This window comes from Cynocephalus volans, chromosome X (assembly GCF_027409185.1).
Source record: "Cynocephalus volans isolate mCynVol1 chromosome X, mCynVol1.pri, whole genome shotgun sequence".
Taxonomy (NCBI): domain Eukaryota; kingdom Metazoa; phylum Chordata; class Mammalia; order Dermoptera; family Cynocephalidae; genus Cynocephalus; species Cynocephalus volans.
Window position 1 is genome coordinate 81,385,339 of NC_084478.1, and position 18,556 is coordinate 81,403,894.

Consider the following 18,556-nt stretch of genomic DNA (forward strand, 5'->3'; position numbering starts at 1 on the left):
TATAGTCTAGGACTAGTGGGAATGGCTAAGGAGATAAAAACAGAAAGCAGGTTCTGGGAAGGCCTGGGGTATGCATCCCACCTAGCAAAGCATCAACCCAAATCAACTGCAGAAGTTTCTGAGTATTAGCATTTACCTCAGATAGGGCTGTGGTAAGGGGAGGGAACCAGGGACTCAGTATTTCATAATATTCAAGCTAGTTTGTGGCTAAATATTGGAAATGAATCAGGATCTGAGACATAAATTTATTAATTTCTATGTGTTTATAGTTTAGTTTTCCATTGCTTTTTTTTTTTTTTAGCATGGTTTCTTTAGAAAATTCCAATTTCATCTCACTTGAAATAAAAGGAAAAGGAATTTTCTACATCATAGCTAGAATGGAAGAGGAGAGAAATCTATATACTCCTAAAGCCAGATGCAATGGTAATAGTTTTGGAACCCAAGGAGTTCAGGCCTCGCTGTCATAAAACACGGGTGCCTAGGAGAGACAGAGAAAAGTCAGCTCTGACTGTTGGCCCTTTCCTCCTTGGTTGATCCCCTCTCACTTAGACCTACATAACTGATGTAGAAATTGAGTGACTGGAGTTAGGTGTTAGTAAAAAGGAAGGAGGCTGGTTTTAAGCTTGGCAAGATTTGGCAGAGCTGTAATTACTAACAGACCACTCTTGGTGATAAGAAAAAAGTACACGCACACATATATACACAAACTAGGCTCTGTGTTTGTAAGTGGCAATCCACTGAGATGCAACTTTCATTTACAAATTCTACCCCCTTGTGGCTTGATTTAAGATTGCATTAATTTCCCATTGGTGCTGTAACAAATTACCACAAATTTAGTTGCTTAAGACAACACAAATGTACACTCTTACAGTTCTGGAGATCAGAAGTCCAAAATGACCATTACAGGGCTAAAATCAAAATCAAGATGTCAGCAGCGTTGATTATTTCTAAAGACTCTGGGAAAGAATCCATTCCTTGCCTCTTCCAACTTCTAGAGGATGGAAACATTCCTTGACTTTAGCACGCTCATCTCTTGCTTTTGTTGTTACATCGACTGTTATGGTCTGATCTTCCTCTGATTCCTCTTATAAGGACACTTGTGATTACATTTAGGGCTCACCTGGATAATCCAGGATAATCTCCCTCATCTCAAAAGCCTTAACTTAATCACATCTGCCAAGTCCCTTTTGCCATGTAACGTAACATTCATAGGTTCTGAGGATTAGAATCTGAATATATCTGGAGGCCATTATTCAGAATTCCACAATCCACTCTCTCCCTCTGGTCCCTAAAGATACACATCCCTCCCACATGCAAAATACATTTACCCCATCCCAACATCCTCAAAAGTTTCAGCACATTACATTACCAATTCAAGTCCAAAATCTCTTCTAAGTATCATCAGTTCAAAAGTACAAATCTCATCATCTAATCAGTTATGGGTGAGAATCTGACTTTGATCCATCCTGAGGCAAAATTCCTCTACATCTGCAGACCTTTTAAACTAGAAAACATGTTTTCTGTTCTCAAAATACAATGGTGGGACAGGCATAGGATACAAGTCATAGATATTCCCATTCCAAAAGGAAGAAGATGGAAGGAAGTAAGGAGTCAGCAGCCCCAAGAAATTTTAAAATTCAACTTGGTAAACTCCATTAGGTTTCAAAGCCTGGTACTAATCCTCTGATTACCTGAGGCTTCACCCTCTGGGCCTGAGGCTCTTACCCTGGAGTCATCCCTCCTTTTTCTTGAAGGGTAGCACATGTTTGCGGCTGAGTAGTTTTATCAACCTGCTTCTGGATTGTAGAATTTTGGGAGTCCAACAGCTTTCTTTCATCCTGTCTTCTCTCTGCCCCTTTCAGTCCAAGTTGGAAGTGTTTCTGCTGATATAACATTCTAAACAACCTTTTGGGTCTTGCATGTATGTCATGGAAGTTCACACCATTAGGCCTGAGGGTCCTACCCATGATTTTTCCTGTATAATCTTATCACTGTTCCTAGATTCTGCTGAGATAGTTTGGGAGATCCATCAGTTTACATGCTTAATCTCTTCAACGAGCTCCATGTGTGAATGAATACTCTGATCTTTTGATCTTTCCAAAGCACTAGTGCTATGGTTTGGATGTGGTTTCTCCTTGCCAAAACTCATGTTGAAATTTAATTACCAGTATAACGGTGCTGAGAACTAGTGGGACCTTTAAGAGGTGTTTGGGTCATGAGGGATCTGCCCTTATAAAGGGATTAATGTAGTCTTGTGGGAGTGAGTTCTTGCTCTCCTGGAACTGGATTAATTACTGTGAGAGCAGGTTGTTATAAAGCAAGACTGCCTCTCATTTTTGGTCTGTTTGCATGCATCCACTTCCCCTTCTTTTTTCTGCCATAAATTGAAGTAGCACAAGGCTCTCATCAGATGGACTGTTGAGTCTTGGACTTGCCTGCCTCCAGAACTGTGAGCCAAATAAACTTCTTTTCTTTATAAATTATCCAGTCTCAGGTATTCTGTTACAGCAACAGAAAACAGACTAACACAACTAGCAAAATTTTGTCCAGCCATACTCTTGACTCCCTTTCCAGAGCATGCTTTCCTGACAGCAAATATCTGAATTTTGGAATCTTTTGAAATCTGGATAGGCTGAGAATTTCATCAAGTCCTAGTTCCTTTTTGCTTAACAGTTCTTCAATTTTATCTCTTTCCTCTTTCATTTTATTATAAGCAGCAAGAAGAAACCAGGCCATGACTTTAACACTTGGCTTGAAAACCTACTCAGCTAAATATCCGAATTCATCATTTACATGTTCTGCTTTCCACATAACTACAGGACACAATTTAATTAAGCTTTCTGCCACTATATAACAAAGGTTCCCTTTCCTCAAGTTTCCAAAAACATGTTCCTTACTTGCTTCTTAGCCTTCACCAGCAGAACCTTTAATGTCTGTATTTCTACCAACAGTTTGTTTCTGACAATTTAACCATTCTCCAAGATGATGCAGGCTTTCTAAATTGTGCTCCCCACTTCCTTCTGAGCCCTCACCAGCAATGCCTTTAGCATCCATATTTCTACCAATAATCTGTTTAGGGTAATGTAGGCTTTTTCTATCATGTGACTCAAAATCGTCCATCCTCTATCTAATACCCAATTCCAAAGCCGCTTCTACATTTTTAGATATTTGTTACAGCAGCCCTCTACTTCTCAGTACCAATATCTATATTGGTTTCCTATTGCTGCTGTAACAAGTTACCATGAATTTAGTGGCTTAAAAAAATACATATTTATTCTCTTACAGTTCTGGAGGTCAGAAATCCATACTGAGTCTGAAAGGACTAAAACCAAAATCAAGGTATCAGTAGAGCTGGCTCCTTCTGGAGGCTCCAGGGGAGAATCTGTTCCTTGCCAATTCTAAGTTCTAGAGGATTTGAGCATTCCTTGGCAATCCTTGGTTCATAGCTGCATCACTCTAATCTCTAGTTTCTGTCATCACATCTCCTACTTCTATAGTGTGATCTCTCTTATAAAGACACTTGTGATTACATTTAGGGTCCACCTGGAAAATCCAGAATAATCTCCCCATCTCAAGCTCCTCAATCACACCTGCAAAAACCCTTATGTCATATGAGGTAATGTTCATAGGTTCCAGGGATTAGGACCTGCATATCTTTGGGGATCATTACTCAGCCTTCCACAAAGATAGGTTAGAAATTTTGCATATCTTTTTTTTACTTAATAGTGTAGTAATTTGTTTAATGTGAAAAGTGCATCACTAAGTTTAATATATAAATTTAATAAAAAATAAGTACTAATTAAAAATAAGTATTCGATTAAATATTTGATTAAGACTTTTTAAATACTATCAACTCGTTCATTACATGACAGTGTATTAAAGACCTAAAAACAAGTTCCTTGGCTATTACTATATATAAAATGAGCATGTATTCAAAACATAAATATAGGTACAAAGAAAGGGGAGAACATGTTAGTTAACACACATTTGGATAGAAGATAAAATATTTTCTGATAATAGTCATGTTGTATGTATTAAAGTGTCCATAAAACACCCCTAAAGTTATCAAGTCTTCTCAGGATGTAAAGGGTTAGAAATGTGGATTCCAGACACCTTAAATTCCTTCTCAGATCCAATTTCATAAAGCAATGCAAGATCAAGAAGGAAAAAAGGAAGGAAACCAGCCTGCATTGAATTATGCTTTAATTCTAGCAGATTGGCCAATCGCCTTACCTAGGCTGGAATAAATGTGGCTGAGAATACGAGCTGGTTGTACTCTGATGGGGTACACCTCAGCAATGGTCTCCGCATCAATTCCCTTATCCTTTAAAATGGCCTTGATTTCTTCTGTTTCAGCTAGAATGGAGACTATAGGAAAGAAAGAAGATGAGGTCAATAGAAAATTTCATTTCAACAGGAACATAAAATCTCTCAAGCTACATAATTTCTTTTGAAGGGGAAAAAAATGAAAGGAGAGGAAATCAACAATTACTGTGGAACTTTGATGACACATGTATCATGCTAGGTACTTAAGAATATTATCTAAATGGCAAAGGAAAAAGATCTCTTTAGGTCATGCTTTTTGGCTAAATACCTATGTGTTTCTAGGAAATGCCATAATCTCTTTATATCTGAGATCCCATGTTTAAATGGGAAAAAAATCCATCATGAGGTTTGTTATAGCATTGGTAAAAATTGATTTCTCAGGCTCTTTCATATCAGTACATTTAAGGTAAGGGTCAGGAATATGAGGGTAATAAAGAACATTCTAGTGACAACAGTTGCCTTATAGTTAGAGAATGGTAGAAGGCAGGGTGAATAGAGGGTAAAGATTTGAGTCATCAACATGCAGGAGGTATTACAGTTGAAACTGCGTGTGGTTTTTTCAGAGGGTGGGGGTGGAGAGAGATGGGGATGACACTTCTCTAGACTCAGAGCCTGCCAACCCTGGATGGCTCCCTTTTCTTCCTCCTACACTTATGTCACTGAAGTGGTAAGCCTACCCACAGAGGGACGAGGTCAGATCAGCTCCCTGATTCTTCTCTTCTTTTTTCCTTTATGGAACAGATACCTGGCTAGGAGTCAGTAATCAAAATGAGGCTTCAGCCAGCTTACACTAAGCACCAGGAGGAAACATGCCCTCTACTTCTGCTCCTCTAATGCTGGTAGATGTGATGAATTGGGTTCACAGGAAAAAGTATATACCACTTGATTCATTTCCTCTTACCAGTATTTTCTATGTTGAATTTTTAGGACAAAAGCCTAGTTAACAAAGTGCCACTTTGCTTTCATTTGCCATTATCGTTTGTGTAATTTTCAATCTTGGAAATTTCATACTAATGAGTTGCTGACGTCTGGGCCAAGATATGCAGGATATGGCGATTACACAGTCCCCTAGACATAACACCATCTTGGTTACTTCTAACTGAAAACATGAAAATAAAAGAAATTCTTCAAGGAAAATGTACAGAGGAAGTACAATAGTGGGCTGAGAACAGTCCAGGGAAATACATGTAGTCATCCATTCATTCATTAATAAACATTTACCAAGTACCTAAATGGATGAAGTACTACGTTAGGCACTAGGGATATAGAGATGAATGAATTAGTCTCTCCCTCAAGGAGCTCACAGTGTAATGAAAGTGGCACCCACACGAACTGATTATAAAATAACTTGCTAGGTAAACAGAGATATGCACAAAACATTATAAGACCATCCAGTAGTGACATCTATTTAGTCTGGAGTTGGATGGGTGGTTTCAGGAAAGGCTTCCTGAAAGAGTTGATGCCTAAGCTAAGTTTCAAACAATGAATAAGTTAGACAGGAGAAAGAAGGGGATAGAAAGAGGATAGCCATTCTAGGTAGAGGGTCCAGAATGAACTTAAAGCATTAAGATGAAAAACAGTGTGGCTGCGTGTGTGTGGGGAGGTGGGGAGAACCACATATACTTCAATATTGCAGTAGCAGGAAGTACCTTGCATAGTTGCTAAAGAAATGAATCTGGAAAGCTAGTAAGGGGCTAGATCATCATGGAGGGCATATGTGTCACTTTGAGGATTTTGTATTTTATCCTTGCACAATGGTTTCCAAACTGCATTCTACTGAGTCTCAGGGTTCTACAGGAGGCAATGCAGTTGGTAGTAGGAGTAGAGGGGACTGAAGGAGAGTCATGTGAACAACACTCAGGCTCCAGGAGTGCTTTCAATCCAAGCAACTCAGTTTTTTGTTTATTTTATGTTTTGTAAAATATTTAGACAATTTTTATTTAGTGCCTCTTATGTGCTAGGCACTGCCAAATGCTAGAGATACACAGACAGATGTGATCCCTACATGGGGAAAGTGACACAGATATTGAGTCTTGCTGGAGGGCTGAATAGGAGTTAATCTGGTAGAGATGATGGTAAAAAGTAAGGAAGAAATTGTTCCAGACACAAAAACCAGCATGAACAAAGTCTCAGGGGAACAGAGAACAAAGCATATCTAAGAATTTTAAAAAGTTCTTTATAGCAGGAGCATGGAGCGTGAAGGGGCAGTGATGAGAAATGAAGCTGGCTATGGGGTCAGGGGCCAGATCATAAAGAACCTTGTAAGGCATATTAAGGAGGCTGGCAATGGGAAGCCCCTGCCAAGTTGTAATCAGAAGAATAATGTATCACAAAATCAATATGCAAATATCAGTAGCATTTCTATACACCAACAATGAGCTAGCAGAAAAGGAAATTGAGAAAGTAAGAGCATTTACAATAGCTACCAAAAATTTAAAATACCTAGGAATAAATTTAACCAAGGAGGTGAAAGAGCTCTACAAAGAAAACTGTAAAACAATGATAAAAGAAATTAAAAAACACACAAAAAATTGGAAAGATATTCCATGTTCATTGATTGGAAGAATTAATGCTGTGAAAATGTCCATACTACCAAAAGTGATTTACAGTTTCAATGCAGTCCCCACTAAAATACCAATGACATTCTTTACAGAAATAGAAAAAAAAAATCCTAACATTCATATGGAACAACAAAAGACCCTGAATAGCCAAAGCAATCCTGAGCAAATAAAATAAAATAAAATAAAGCCAGAGGCAATTACACTACCTGACTTCAAATTATACTACAAAGCTGTAATAACCAAAATAGCATGGTACAGTCATAAAAACAGACACATGAACCAATGGAACAGAATAGAGAACCCAGAAACCAATCCACGTACTTACAGCCAATTGATCTTTGACAAAGGTGCTGAGAACATACACTGGGGAAAGGACAGCTTCTTCAATAAATTGTGCTGGGAAAACTGGCTATCCATGTGTAGAAGAATGAAACTAGACCCCTGTCTCTTACCATATACAAAAATCAACTCAAAATGGATTAAAGACTTAAATGTAAGACCTGAAACTATAAAACTTCTACAAGAAAACAAAGGGGAAATTCTGTGGGACGTAGGACTGGGCAAAGATTTTATATGTAAGACCTCAAAAGCACAGGCAGCAACAACAACAACAAAATAAACAAACGGGATTATATGAAACTACAAAGCTTCTGCACAGCAAAAGAAACAATCAACAGAACAAAAAGACAACCTGAAGAATGGGAGAAAATATTGCAAACTATGTATCTGTCAAGGGATTAATATCCAGAATATATAAGCAACTCCAACAACTCGATAGTAAAAACCAAAATAATCTGATTAAAAAATGGGCAAAGGAGATGAATAGACATTTCTCAAAAGAAGACATACAAATGGCTAATAGGTATATGAAAAAATGCTCAATGTCACTAATCATCAGAGAAATGCAAATCAAAACCACAATGAGATATCATCTCACCCCAGTTAGAATAGCTATTATCAAAAAGACAGAGAATAACAAATTCTGGCAAGGATGCCAAGAAAGGGGAACCCTCCTACACTGTTGGTGGGATTGTAAATTAGTACAGCCATTATGGAAAACAGAATGAAGATTTCTCAAACAACTACAAATAGAACTGTCATATATATGATCCAGCAATCCCACTACTGGGTATATAACAAAAGGAATGGAAATCATCAAGTTGAAGGGATACCTGCATTCCCATGTTTATCATGGCTCTATTTACAATAGTCAAGATATGGAATCAATCTAAATGTCCATTAACGGACAATTGGATAAAGAAAATGTGGCATATATACACAATGGAATACTACTCAGCCATAAAAAAGAACGAAATCCTGCCATTTGTGGCAGCATGAATGAGCTTGGAGAAAATTATGTTAAGTGAAATAAGGCAGGCACAGAAAGAGAAATACCACATGTTCTCACTTGTAAGTGGGAGCCAGAAACAAACAAATGAACGTAATTAGTAGAGCTTTCAGAAGGAGACCGCAGAACTGTGGTTACTAGAAGTGGGGAAGGAAAAGGGGGTGGGGAGATAGTGAGAGCTTGGTTAATGGACACAAAACAGCTAGATAGGAAAAATAAGTTTTATTGGTGTATAGTTGAGCTAGGCATTTATAATTAACAATAATTTACTACATGTTATCAAATGGCTAGGAGAGGAGATCAAATGTCCTCATCACAGAGAAATATTTTATAATGATGAATATGTTAATTACCCTGATTTGATCATCACACATTGTATAACTGTGTTGAAATATAAGCCCATACCTCACAAATATGTATAAGTATAATCAATACGCTTCAATTAAAAAAAAAAATCTCAACTCTTGGTTAAAAAAAAAAAAAAGAATAACATTAGCACCATGCTCTAACCAACTGAGCTAATTGGCAAGTTTTTAAAGAATAACATGTCCATACCTGCATCCTAAAAAGAGTATATTTAGGTTGATAATTAAAAAATAGACTGCAGTGAGCTTAGACATGCAAGGGAGAGATGTTGATTACCTATATTAGGATCATGATATTGGTACTGGAGAGAACCAGGTGGATTTTGGAATTATTTAGGAGGTAAAGAAGCCAGAACTTGTTAACTGATTGAATGTAGGTGAGCGAGAGGGGGATATTAAGAAGAATTCCCTGGGTGTTTATTTGCATAACTGGGAGGACACTGTGCCATTTAATGATCTGGGCACATAGGAGGAAAAACAGGTATGGGTGACGTAGTGCTAAGAGGGTGCAGCTAATTAATTTTAGACATGTTGAGTTTACAGTGCATGTGAGATATCCAAGTGGGGCTATCTTAAAGCAAGGTGGTATAGATTCAGGAATCATTAACACAGAAAGAGATGAGCTGAGTCAAGAACATACAGAGAAGAGGAGAAGAGAAAATAACCTTGAGAAATTCGAATTTCTACTACTCAGCCATAAAAAAGAATGAAATTCTGCCATTTGTAGCAACAAGGATGAGTCTGGAGAAAATTATGTTAAGTGAAATAAGCCAGACAAAGAAACAGAAACACTGCATGTTCTCACTCATAACTGGCTGCTAGAAAGGAAGGAAGAGAGGGAAGGAGGGAAGAAGGAAGGAATGAAGGAAAGAAAGAAAGAAAATACCACAATAATACATTGAACTTTCAGAAGGAGAGAACAAACCTAAGGATACTAGAGATGGGGGGGAGGAAGGGAGGGGGTTGGGGGAGTGTCAGGTCAGGTAAAGGGCATAAGGAAAAATCACGATTTGTAAGAATGAATATGCTAATAATAAATAAAAAAAATTAAAAAAAAAAGAAATGGTCAGATGAAGAAAAGCCTGGGGTGGGGTATTTTAAAATTAATTAATTATTTTTTTATTGAATAATAATTGATTGATTATACATATTTTTGGGGTTCAACATTGACGTATGTTGATCAAGTCAATATTATTAGCATATATATATATTATTACAAATAATACTTATTCTTTATGCCCCTTATCCAATCTCTCCCCATCCCCCTTTCCCTCCCCCCTCCCACCTCTGATAACCCTAGATTTCTTCTCTCCTTCTGAAAGAGTACAGTTACTCTGTTGATTTGTTGCCTAGATGATTTTTCCAGTGCTGAGAGAGGTGTGTTCAGGTCCCCCATTATTATTGTAGAGCAGATGCTTCTTCTGTCACTCTGGAAAGAGCTCTGTGGAGAGAGACATCCTCTTCTTTTCTTTGGTCTCTGCTGGTGACTCTCCTTGTTTCAATGCACTCCAGTGGCTGGCAGGCCATCTGCATGGTGGTTGTGGTGTCTAGCTGCTTTTGCGGCAGCTGTGGCTACTGTGGTGGCTGTGCTGGGCCACCCACACGGAAGTGGTGTTTTTGGTTTTTGGAAGTGGTCCTTGCCTGGTTATGGGAGGAGGGGTCGGTCCCTGACTCCATGCCTCAGAACCCTTGGTGGGCCCCATAGCAGCAGTGCTGCGCCTGGATGCAGGAGGAGGGGTTGGTCCCTAGCTCCATCTGTTTTTACATTCTAAGATGTTGCTGTGGAGCAGTTGGGTGGGAGTGGGAGAAGGGAAGGGGGAAGGAAATAGGGTGGCAGAAGGAGGAAGGAGGGGGGCCATGGTTGAGGCCTGTGGCAACTTCTTTATTCCTTCAGGGAAGACCAGGGAGCTTCCAGTGGTGACTTGGTTGTTGCTGTGCTAAATGCAGATGTGAGGGGGGTGTGGCTGTAGCCCTTGACCCCCCGCTGCCCAGGCTCTGGAGCCTGGGGTGCTTCCTGTGGTGGCTCAGTGGTCATCTCTGGGCTGATTGTGGGTGGCGGGGGGCATGGCTGTGGCCCCCGGTGGGGTGGGGGATTTTTGTCTCATGGCTTATATTTTCTCTATGGTGGTGAAGGTGAGGTCATCTTCTGAGAGTGAGGGAAGAAGTAAGGAAGTCAAAAACAGGGAAAAGGTTAGGAATAAGAGAAGGCTGAGAGAGGAACAAAAATTCAGAGTAAGAAGAGCAGTAGGCTAAGGACAGAACTCTCATGAACACCGACTTTTAAGGGGCAAAGAGAAGAAGAGGAAGCCCAGAATGATACAGAAAGGTGCTTAATATAGGTTAAAGGAGATCCAAGAAAGTATATCACAGAAGATGTGGGAGTTGTGAGTTTCCAGAAAGATAAATGATAAATGGAACAGAAAGATCCACTAAGATACAGGTTGAAAAATATGTAACAAATTTGGCAATACAAAGGTCACTGGTAACTTAAGCAACAGCATTTCCAGAGTAATAAGCCAGACTATAAAAGACAGCAATAAATGCAATATGAAGAAGTGGAAGTTTGGATGAGAAAGGAAGGAGCTATATAGGATAACTAGAGGGAGACAAACATATCAGTAGATCAAAAAAAGAACCAACAGAGCGGGAGAGATTGAAGATTCCAGAAAAGAGTAAGTTTCTAGAGAAGGCTGGGGAAGAGGATAGGATCAAGCATAAGGAGGACTTGGCCTTGAATAGGAGAAGAAACACCTTTTTCTGAGACTGGAGAAAAGGAGGAAAAGATATTTAAGATTGTAGGGGCAGCAAGGGCTGGGAAACTGACAAAGATGGGAATATTAAGATTATCAGGCCAAAGAATCAGGCTGAAAAGAAGGGATGGGGGTTGAGAACAGAGAAGGTTTGGAATAGTGGCCGAGAAGAATAAAAGTGTGGACTAATGATAAGAACAAGAACAGGAAGCACTGTGGACCTAGTTGAGTTGGAGACTGTAGATTTCCAGTGCCACTGTTCTGCTCATTTGTTGATTTTTTTTCCCAATAGCTTATAGCAGGATCAGAAAGTGCAGACTGTAAGACTGATCTGGACTTAGGATTTTTCTGGTAGTTGTAGTACAAGTTTAGCACATTGGTGATTGAGATATTTGGGTGATCAACCATGAAGTAGGGAAGCGCAGACTAGGAGAAAATGGAGACAAGTAAAATGGGAAGAAAGCGAAAGCTGAAATAATGTGTGACAATGACTGAGAGTAGAATATTGGAATTTTAGTTATCTGAGGTGAAATAGTCCTAAAGTTTGGTTCTTGGAGCAGGCGGCTAAAGTAGAGGAAGAGGGAAAGGTCACTGGAGTTATGGATATCCAAGAATTTTGAGGCTAAAATGTTAGATGGCATCTACACCAATGTTGAAATCTAGCTCTGTGGCAGGGTTTAGGGAGGGAAAGGAAGGCTGTGAGCCAGGCCTGAAAGTCTTCAATGGATGAATTAGAGCAACCAGGAGATCAATATAGCCAGATGGCATAATCCTCAAAGGAGAACAAGCTTTCTCATGGGAGGGGGAGTAATGATCTTTATATAATGTTTGCTATATACATCAATAAGCAAGGACCAGCTGTATGACCACATAGGATGCCAAGTATAAGGTTTACAAAACATACGGGATTATTTTCCATATAGAACCAACCCCAAAGTCAAGTGACTGGAGATATTTCAAAGGACTTTCACAGCAGGACTTAATACTATATTGGATAGTGATATTGGAGAGCCAAAAATCACCTCAAGTTCTCTACCCTAGGAGAGTAGGATAATAATGATGTCATTGAATGGAAAGATCTGCTTTTCTTGGGAGAGGTAAAAGGAAGGGATGGAGAACAGAATTCCCAATATGTTTACAGAACTCAGTCCAGTAGTGCCCCAAAATTTGGTTGTTAGGAACAAAATTAAAGGTTTGGAGAACTCTCAAAAGAGGTAATAATTGGAGCTATGGAAGCAAATTTATTGTGAGGGAGGCAGCCCTTGCAAACTAATATAGGGTGTAAATACAGAAAGATGAGAGTGTAAGATTAAGTAGAAAACCATCAGCAGGATATGAAAAGAAAGGAGTACTAGCAGAAAAAGTGTAGGAGTAGTCAGAGAGAAAGCAGAGATAACCAGGAGGCTAAAATGTCATGACAATTAAACGAAAAGAGCTTACAGAAATAAGGAGTGGTGAAGAATGTCAAATAATATTTTGGAGTCCTATGACATAGCAAATCATTCATTTGTTTATGATTAAGATTAACAGTAATTTTGAAACCAAACGGAACTAAGTTCATTATATACTTTTTGAAGCCTAACAAAATGCAAGATGAAGAATAAAGTCATAATTTACTGGCCCAAAGATCTCTGCCCCTAACAAAGCCTTTGAGTTTCTGCTGCTGGGAATAAAAATACATACCTTGAACCACAACATCTGGCTTTGGTACAGTAGAAAACCTACGATTCAGAGGGTCAATTTCTCCAGGAGCTAAAAATCCCTAAAGAAAAACCATAAAAGATGGATTATTAAGTCTCAAAAAAAAAAAAAAAAAAAAAAAAAGCTAATGTTTGAAGGGAAACCACAGTCCTATGCCCCTCACCCTGAATCAGAACATATGAGAGGCAGATGTGGAAAGGAAACAAAAATACCTTCACTGTATGAAAATGTTTGAATTTCCTGAATTCACATCCAGATTAATTTTATCAAGTTAATTTCTAGTGGCTGCCACAAATCCTTTTTTTTGGAAATAGGCAGGGTATAGATTATAAATAAACAGAAAATTTTCTGGTTACTCTTCTGTCTTCTCTGGATGTATATATGATTAGATGATCAGACCACATGCTTATCATCAATAATTTAAGACATTAACCCTGTTGTTTTCTCATTTGTTCATGTGTCTGTTGTGCTTTTTGCTCAGCAGAAATCTTTTAACTTGACTTGAGTTTCTGCCCTTTAGGAAATGGAATGAACTCAACCATTTTGCCCTTAAGAATAGCATTCATCTCCTTTTGTCATTGCATTTAATTTATTCTAATAGAATGAAAAAGTCACCAGGTAAGGATTATTTTAAACAAAGCATTCTGCCCATTATTGCTAGATTCATGCTATTGTCAACTAAACATAATAAAACAGCCATGGCCACAGGAAAAAAACAAACACAAAACAAACAAAAACAGCTGCAGAAAATAAATGGTCAAACATGAAACAGGTCAGTCTGGCTCAGAAAGGATAGTTAAGTCCCATCCTAGATCCTATAGGAGCCTGAGTTATATCTTATCAAAACAACCTGGGCCGACCCCGTGGCGCACTCCGGAGAGTGTGGCGCTGGGAGCACAGCAGCACTCCCCCCGCGGGTTCGGATCCTATATAAGGATGGCCGGTGCACTCACTGGCTGAGCGCGGTGCGGCCGGTCACAAAAAGACAAAAAAACAAACAAACAAACAAAAAAAACCCTACAGTAGGAAAGTAGATTTGCCAGCAAATCTGGAAAACTTTCGAGAAAGAAAACTCTTCTGTGTAGGCTGAAAATGTCACAAAGAAGCTGGACACTAAGTCAGAAATTCCCAAGTGCCCCATTGAAAGGGCTGTCTCAACAGAATTTGATATAAGGAACATTTAGATAGCCCCTTACCAAAAAACAAACACTCAACCAACCAACCAACCAAAAAAAAAAAAAAAATCCCATGATGTTCCTAACCACTCGTCATGGTCCCTAAAAGGACCAGTTAATTCAGCTAAAGAATGAAACCTTATGTTGCTTGAAGAGGTTATCACTTAATCCGTTGTCAATAATTATTATCTAAGCACAATTGCATTAGGCTGTCATCAGGCAAGGTACTGGGGTGGGGATGAGGGTTGAAAAGGAAAGGTCCAGAGCCTGATTCCTGAGCAGCTCCAAGTACAGTGCCAAAGTAGGGGACTCTGAGCAGCATGAGGGACATGATTGCCAGGAACCAAGAGATTTTTGTCGAGGGCTGGCTATGCTCCCCACTCTGAAGACCTGGAGGAAAAACTACAATTAAGGCAAAGTAAACAAGGCAAAAGACATCCTTCAGATTTATAGAGCTACTCACAAATCTGATTACTGTGGTAACTAAGGCAGAAAAAAGTGGGATAGACTTAAAGTTTCCCCTTACCTCTGCCATCAAATTTCCTAAAATGTACAGAGACTGACCCCACATGTGAGGCAACTTCCCCATGGGGACTCGATCCACAGTGTGAGGATTCTGATATTCTTCATCAACCTAAAAGAAAGATGAAGACGCCAGATGAGGGGTAATAGATTTCAGATACTAGACAATCAGGCTGAGTCTGGATTGTGGTTTATACCCTATATAGTCATATATGTAATGCACTGAAAAGTCCAGCACTATAACTATAGTCTAGGGCAGTGCTCCTCAGACTGCAATGTGGACACAAATCACCTGAGGATTCTGATTAAGTAGGTTTGAGGTACAGCCTGAAATCTAGTTCCAATAAGCTCTCAGGTGATGTTGCTGCCGTTGCTAGGAGCTTATTCTGCTCCATCCCTACCAGAATGGAAGATTGTCTCTCTCCCATGTCTAATTCTTCTTCATAATGAAGAAGAGCAACAATGGAACACTTGAGTGACATTTTGGGAAAAGGAAGACAGAACATACTTTATTTTCCAAGCCTGATCAAGTCAAACAATCCCAGATTACTGGCCTCAAAACAGAGAATACCAAATCCTGAGAGCTCACACAGAACATCAGTCTAGTTCCACCTACTGATCTCTGCATTATTATTAACATTAAGGTTTGGTCTTGTCCTTGTCCCACTGTGCAACAGTTCCATAAGTGAGACTGCTTTAAAAATTTAAATTTTAACATTTATTTGTATATATATGTGGGGTACAATGTATTGTTTCAATACATGCACATACTGCACAGTGGTTCACTTAGGTTAGATAGCATAGTTTTGTCCCCATTAGTTCACCACTTCTCTCTCCCCACACCCCGGCCTTTTGTAACCATTATACTCTCGACTTCTATGAGAGGCACTATTTTTTTTTTTTTTTTTAGATTCCACATATGAGTGAGATCATGTGGTATTTGTCTTTCTGTGCCTGATTTACTTCACTTAACATGATGGCTCCCAGTTCTGTCCATGTTGCTAATGACAGGGATTCATTTCTTTTTATAACTGAATAGTATTCCATTGTGTACATATACCACAGTTTTTAAAAAAAATTTTAAAGGAGTAAAATCATATTTCTGTTCTCCCATACCTAAAGACAAACTTTTAGAACATTAAAATCAGAAGATTAAGCTCGCTGGTTAGCTCAGTTGGTTAGAGCGTGGTGCTGATAACACCAAGGTACAGGGTTTGATCTCTGCACCAGCTAGCAAAAAAAAAAAAAAAAAAAAAAAAAAAAAAAAAAAAGAAAGGCAGTTTTACGGAGGTATTGCTCCTCTTCTATCAGCTCCATGTTATGGCACTGTCTAACTCACCCTGTCAGGAGGAACACTGTACAGCTCTGGCAGAAGTGGGATTCCATTTTTGCCTTTGATGAGGACTGCTTCAAGAGCCTCTCTATATTCTAGAACCTGCAGATAAAAGAAAGGCAGGGAAAAGAACTGACAGAGAGTTCCCTTGGGGACCTAGGAGAGGGTTGTAGCCAAAGAAAGTCCTATTGAAAAGGAGCTTGCTCAGCTAGTAAAAGGGAGAGGAAAGGGAAATAGCATTTACTAAATGCTTGTTATAGGCCAAATATTATGCTAGGAGTTTTGCATACTTTAATGAATTTCATTTTAATAACCACCCTAGAAGGCAATTAAAAGCCTTTTTATGGAGAAATTAGGGCTCAAAGAGGTTCTGAGTTTGGGAAAGATCACACAGAAAGAACATGGTTGAGTCAAGAGTTTAGCCCATGTCAGCCTGCCTCCAAAGGCCTGTTTTGATCTCCTGCGTTGTACCTTAAGTATAACTTCTTGATGTTAGGATATATTGGCTTTTAAAATTGCATTTTTACCTGCCAAATTGGGCTTCTATTGTGATCAAGTTTATGTTCTTTGCTTAACAATTTGCTAAAGCTTAGCAACAAATAAAATGTAAAAAACCAAACTTATAATTTATGGTGGAAAAAATATACAGTCAGTTCTGCTATAATACTTGTTTTAAAAACACAAATTTGTTCCAATGTGTTTGATATATTAGGGAACAATTTGAGCATAACATGAATTTCACATTTGCTCATGCACAGTTTCGTCCTGAGAACACACTCACCATGTAAGAATACACAAAACACACACATGCACACATCTCAGGAGGACAATGAAATGCACCCATCCACATCTGTTGTTACAACTTTCCATCCAATTTCAGATAATTCTCCTTTCACCACTTCATAATTTACAAGTTACAACCCTCTGATGGGCACCCAGCCTGCACAGCTACCTACCTTCCCCTATTTTTAGTTTCCCACCTCTTTTCTCTCAGCCTACTTAAAAATTTTTTCCTCTTTGTTCTATGCTGTTTCTCTCTGTTTTATCTTGCTCTTTTTTCTCTTTCTTTTTTTGTTCTCTTCCTCTTACACACAGGGTGACAGGCACAGGAGCCAGGAGGGTGAAGGGTGTGCTGGTGGGAACACGGGCACACATTTTCACAAACAAACTTCAGGTCTTTTTCAAGGTAAAAATACCATAACTATTGTAGTATTTATGTATTTTTTCACCATTTAACATGTATAAAGCTATGATACTGTTTTTATTTATTAGGTTCCTATCATTTTGTATGTATTACTTACAAACATTTTAAGTATTGTGCCCTTTACCCCATTTCCCCACAAGTACTGTTGTTTTACTTCTTGAATATGCATAGCATGGTGATTTTTAAGGAATACTTATGTCTCATTATAGCAGAATTGACTGTACCTTGCTCTTACAACATGTCTATCTGTGAACTTCAAAGAACTTTAGGGATACCTTCTTCTGTAAGGTAGAGAGAAAAGAGAAAAACTATTCTCATTTTATGTACAGTGAGACTGAAGAAGTCAATGACAACACTTGGGCTACTCAATGGTCAGAAGTAAGACCAAAAAAGAAAAAAAGATAAATAAATAAAAAAATAGAAGAAAGGAAAAATAATCCAGGTCTCCCGACTCTTTACTTAGTACTCTTAGCCACTAGTCTCTATGGGACAAGTCTGTCTCCTCCCTACTAGGAAGACTTCCATTTGGACACAGGATCAGAAGAGCCATTAACTGAAATAGGAAGACATAACAAGAACATTCTGCTGAAAAGCTCTTTCCCCAGCTCATTACCTGTTCTGCATTGCCACTGAAGATCCCATCAAGGATAAAGTATGTCCAGAACAATGGCCATTCACACTCAATGTTTTCAAATAGCTTCAGCTCAGCTGGTTCATAATAGAGACGATTGGGATCCTAGTAAAAACACAATAAACAAAATCTGTCTTATGACTCAGACATTAGAAGTGCATTTGTAGTTCGGAGGTATTATAATGTGGCTGATAGTTTGTTTCAGAGAAGGTGGTCAGGAAAGGCAGAGCACATACATATTCCCCTCCCTTAGCAAGTACTCTATTATGATGTGACTTCTAACTAGTGGAACTGGGATAAAAATGCCATTGCAAGAGAGTGTATGAAGAAACAAGATTGATTTGCAATAAAGTTGAGTTTGGTTTTACACTTGTTAAGTTTGAGGTAGTAGTAGGACATACAAATAGAAATGTTTTAGAGGGCCAGCTAGAGATAAGGGCTTGGGAATCATCCTCATAGAGATGATACATGAAGCATAAGTTATAAATGAGCTTCGTAAAATAGTACTCTGTAAAATGAACAAACTGCCCAAGAATGGAATCTTGGTAAACCCTCAGAGTAATGTGAGAGAAGGACAGAAAGAGAAAAATCAGGATAGTGTTGTGTTGTGGAAAGAAAAATACGAAAAGAATTTCAAGAA

At 38.7% G+C, this 18,556-nt stretch overlaps 1 protein-coding gene across 5 annotated transcripts in view; it reads right to left on the reverse strand.

Moving 5' to 3' along the window:
* The window catches only part of PHKA1 (phosphorylase kinase regulatory subunit alpha 1), a 143,493-nt gene that overhangs the window by 67,845 nt on the left and 57,092 nt on the right, over positions 1-18,556 (reverse strand). For all 5 annotated transcript variants that reach the window (XM_063083045.1, XM_063083046.1, XM_063083044.1 and 2 more), the window contains 5 exons: positions 17,899-18,021; positions 16,088-16,183; positions 14,753-14,860; positions 13,034-13,112; positions 4,234-4,368 (listed from right to left, as the gene is read on the reverse strand). In XM_063083045.1, the coding sequence (XP_062939115.1) occupies positions 4,234-4,368; positions 13,034-13,112; positions 14,753-14,860; positions 16,088-16,183; positions 17,899-18,021 (541 nt within the window). The remainder of the gene's footprint in view (positions 1-4,233; positions 4,369-13,033; positions 13,113-14,752; positions 14,861-16,087; positions 16,184-17,898; positions 18,022-18,556) is intronic.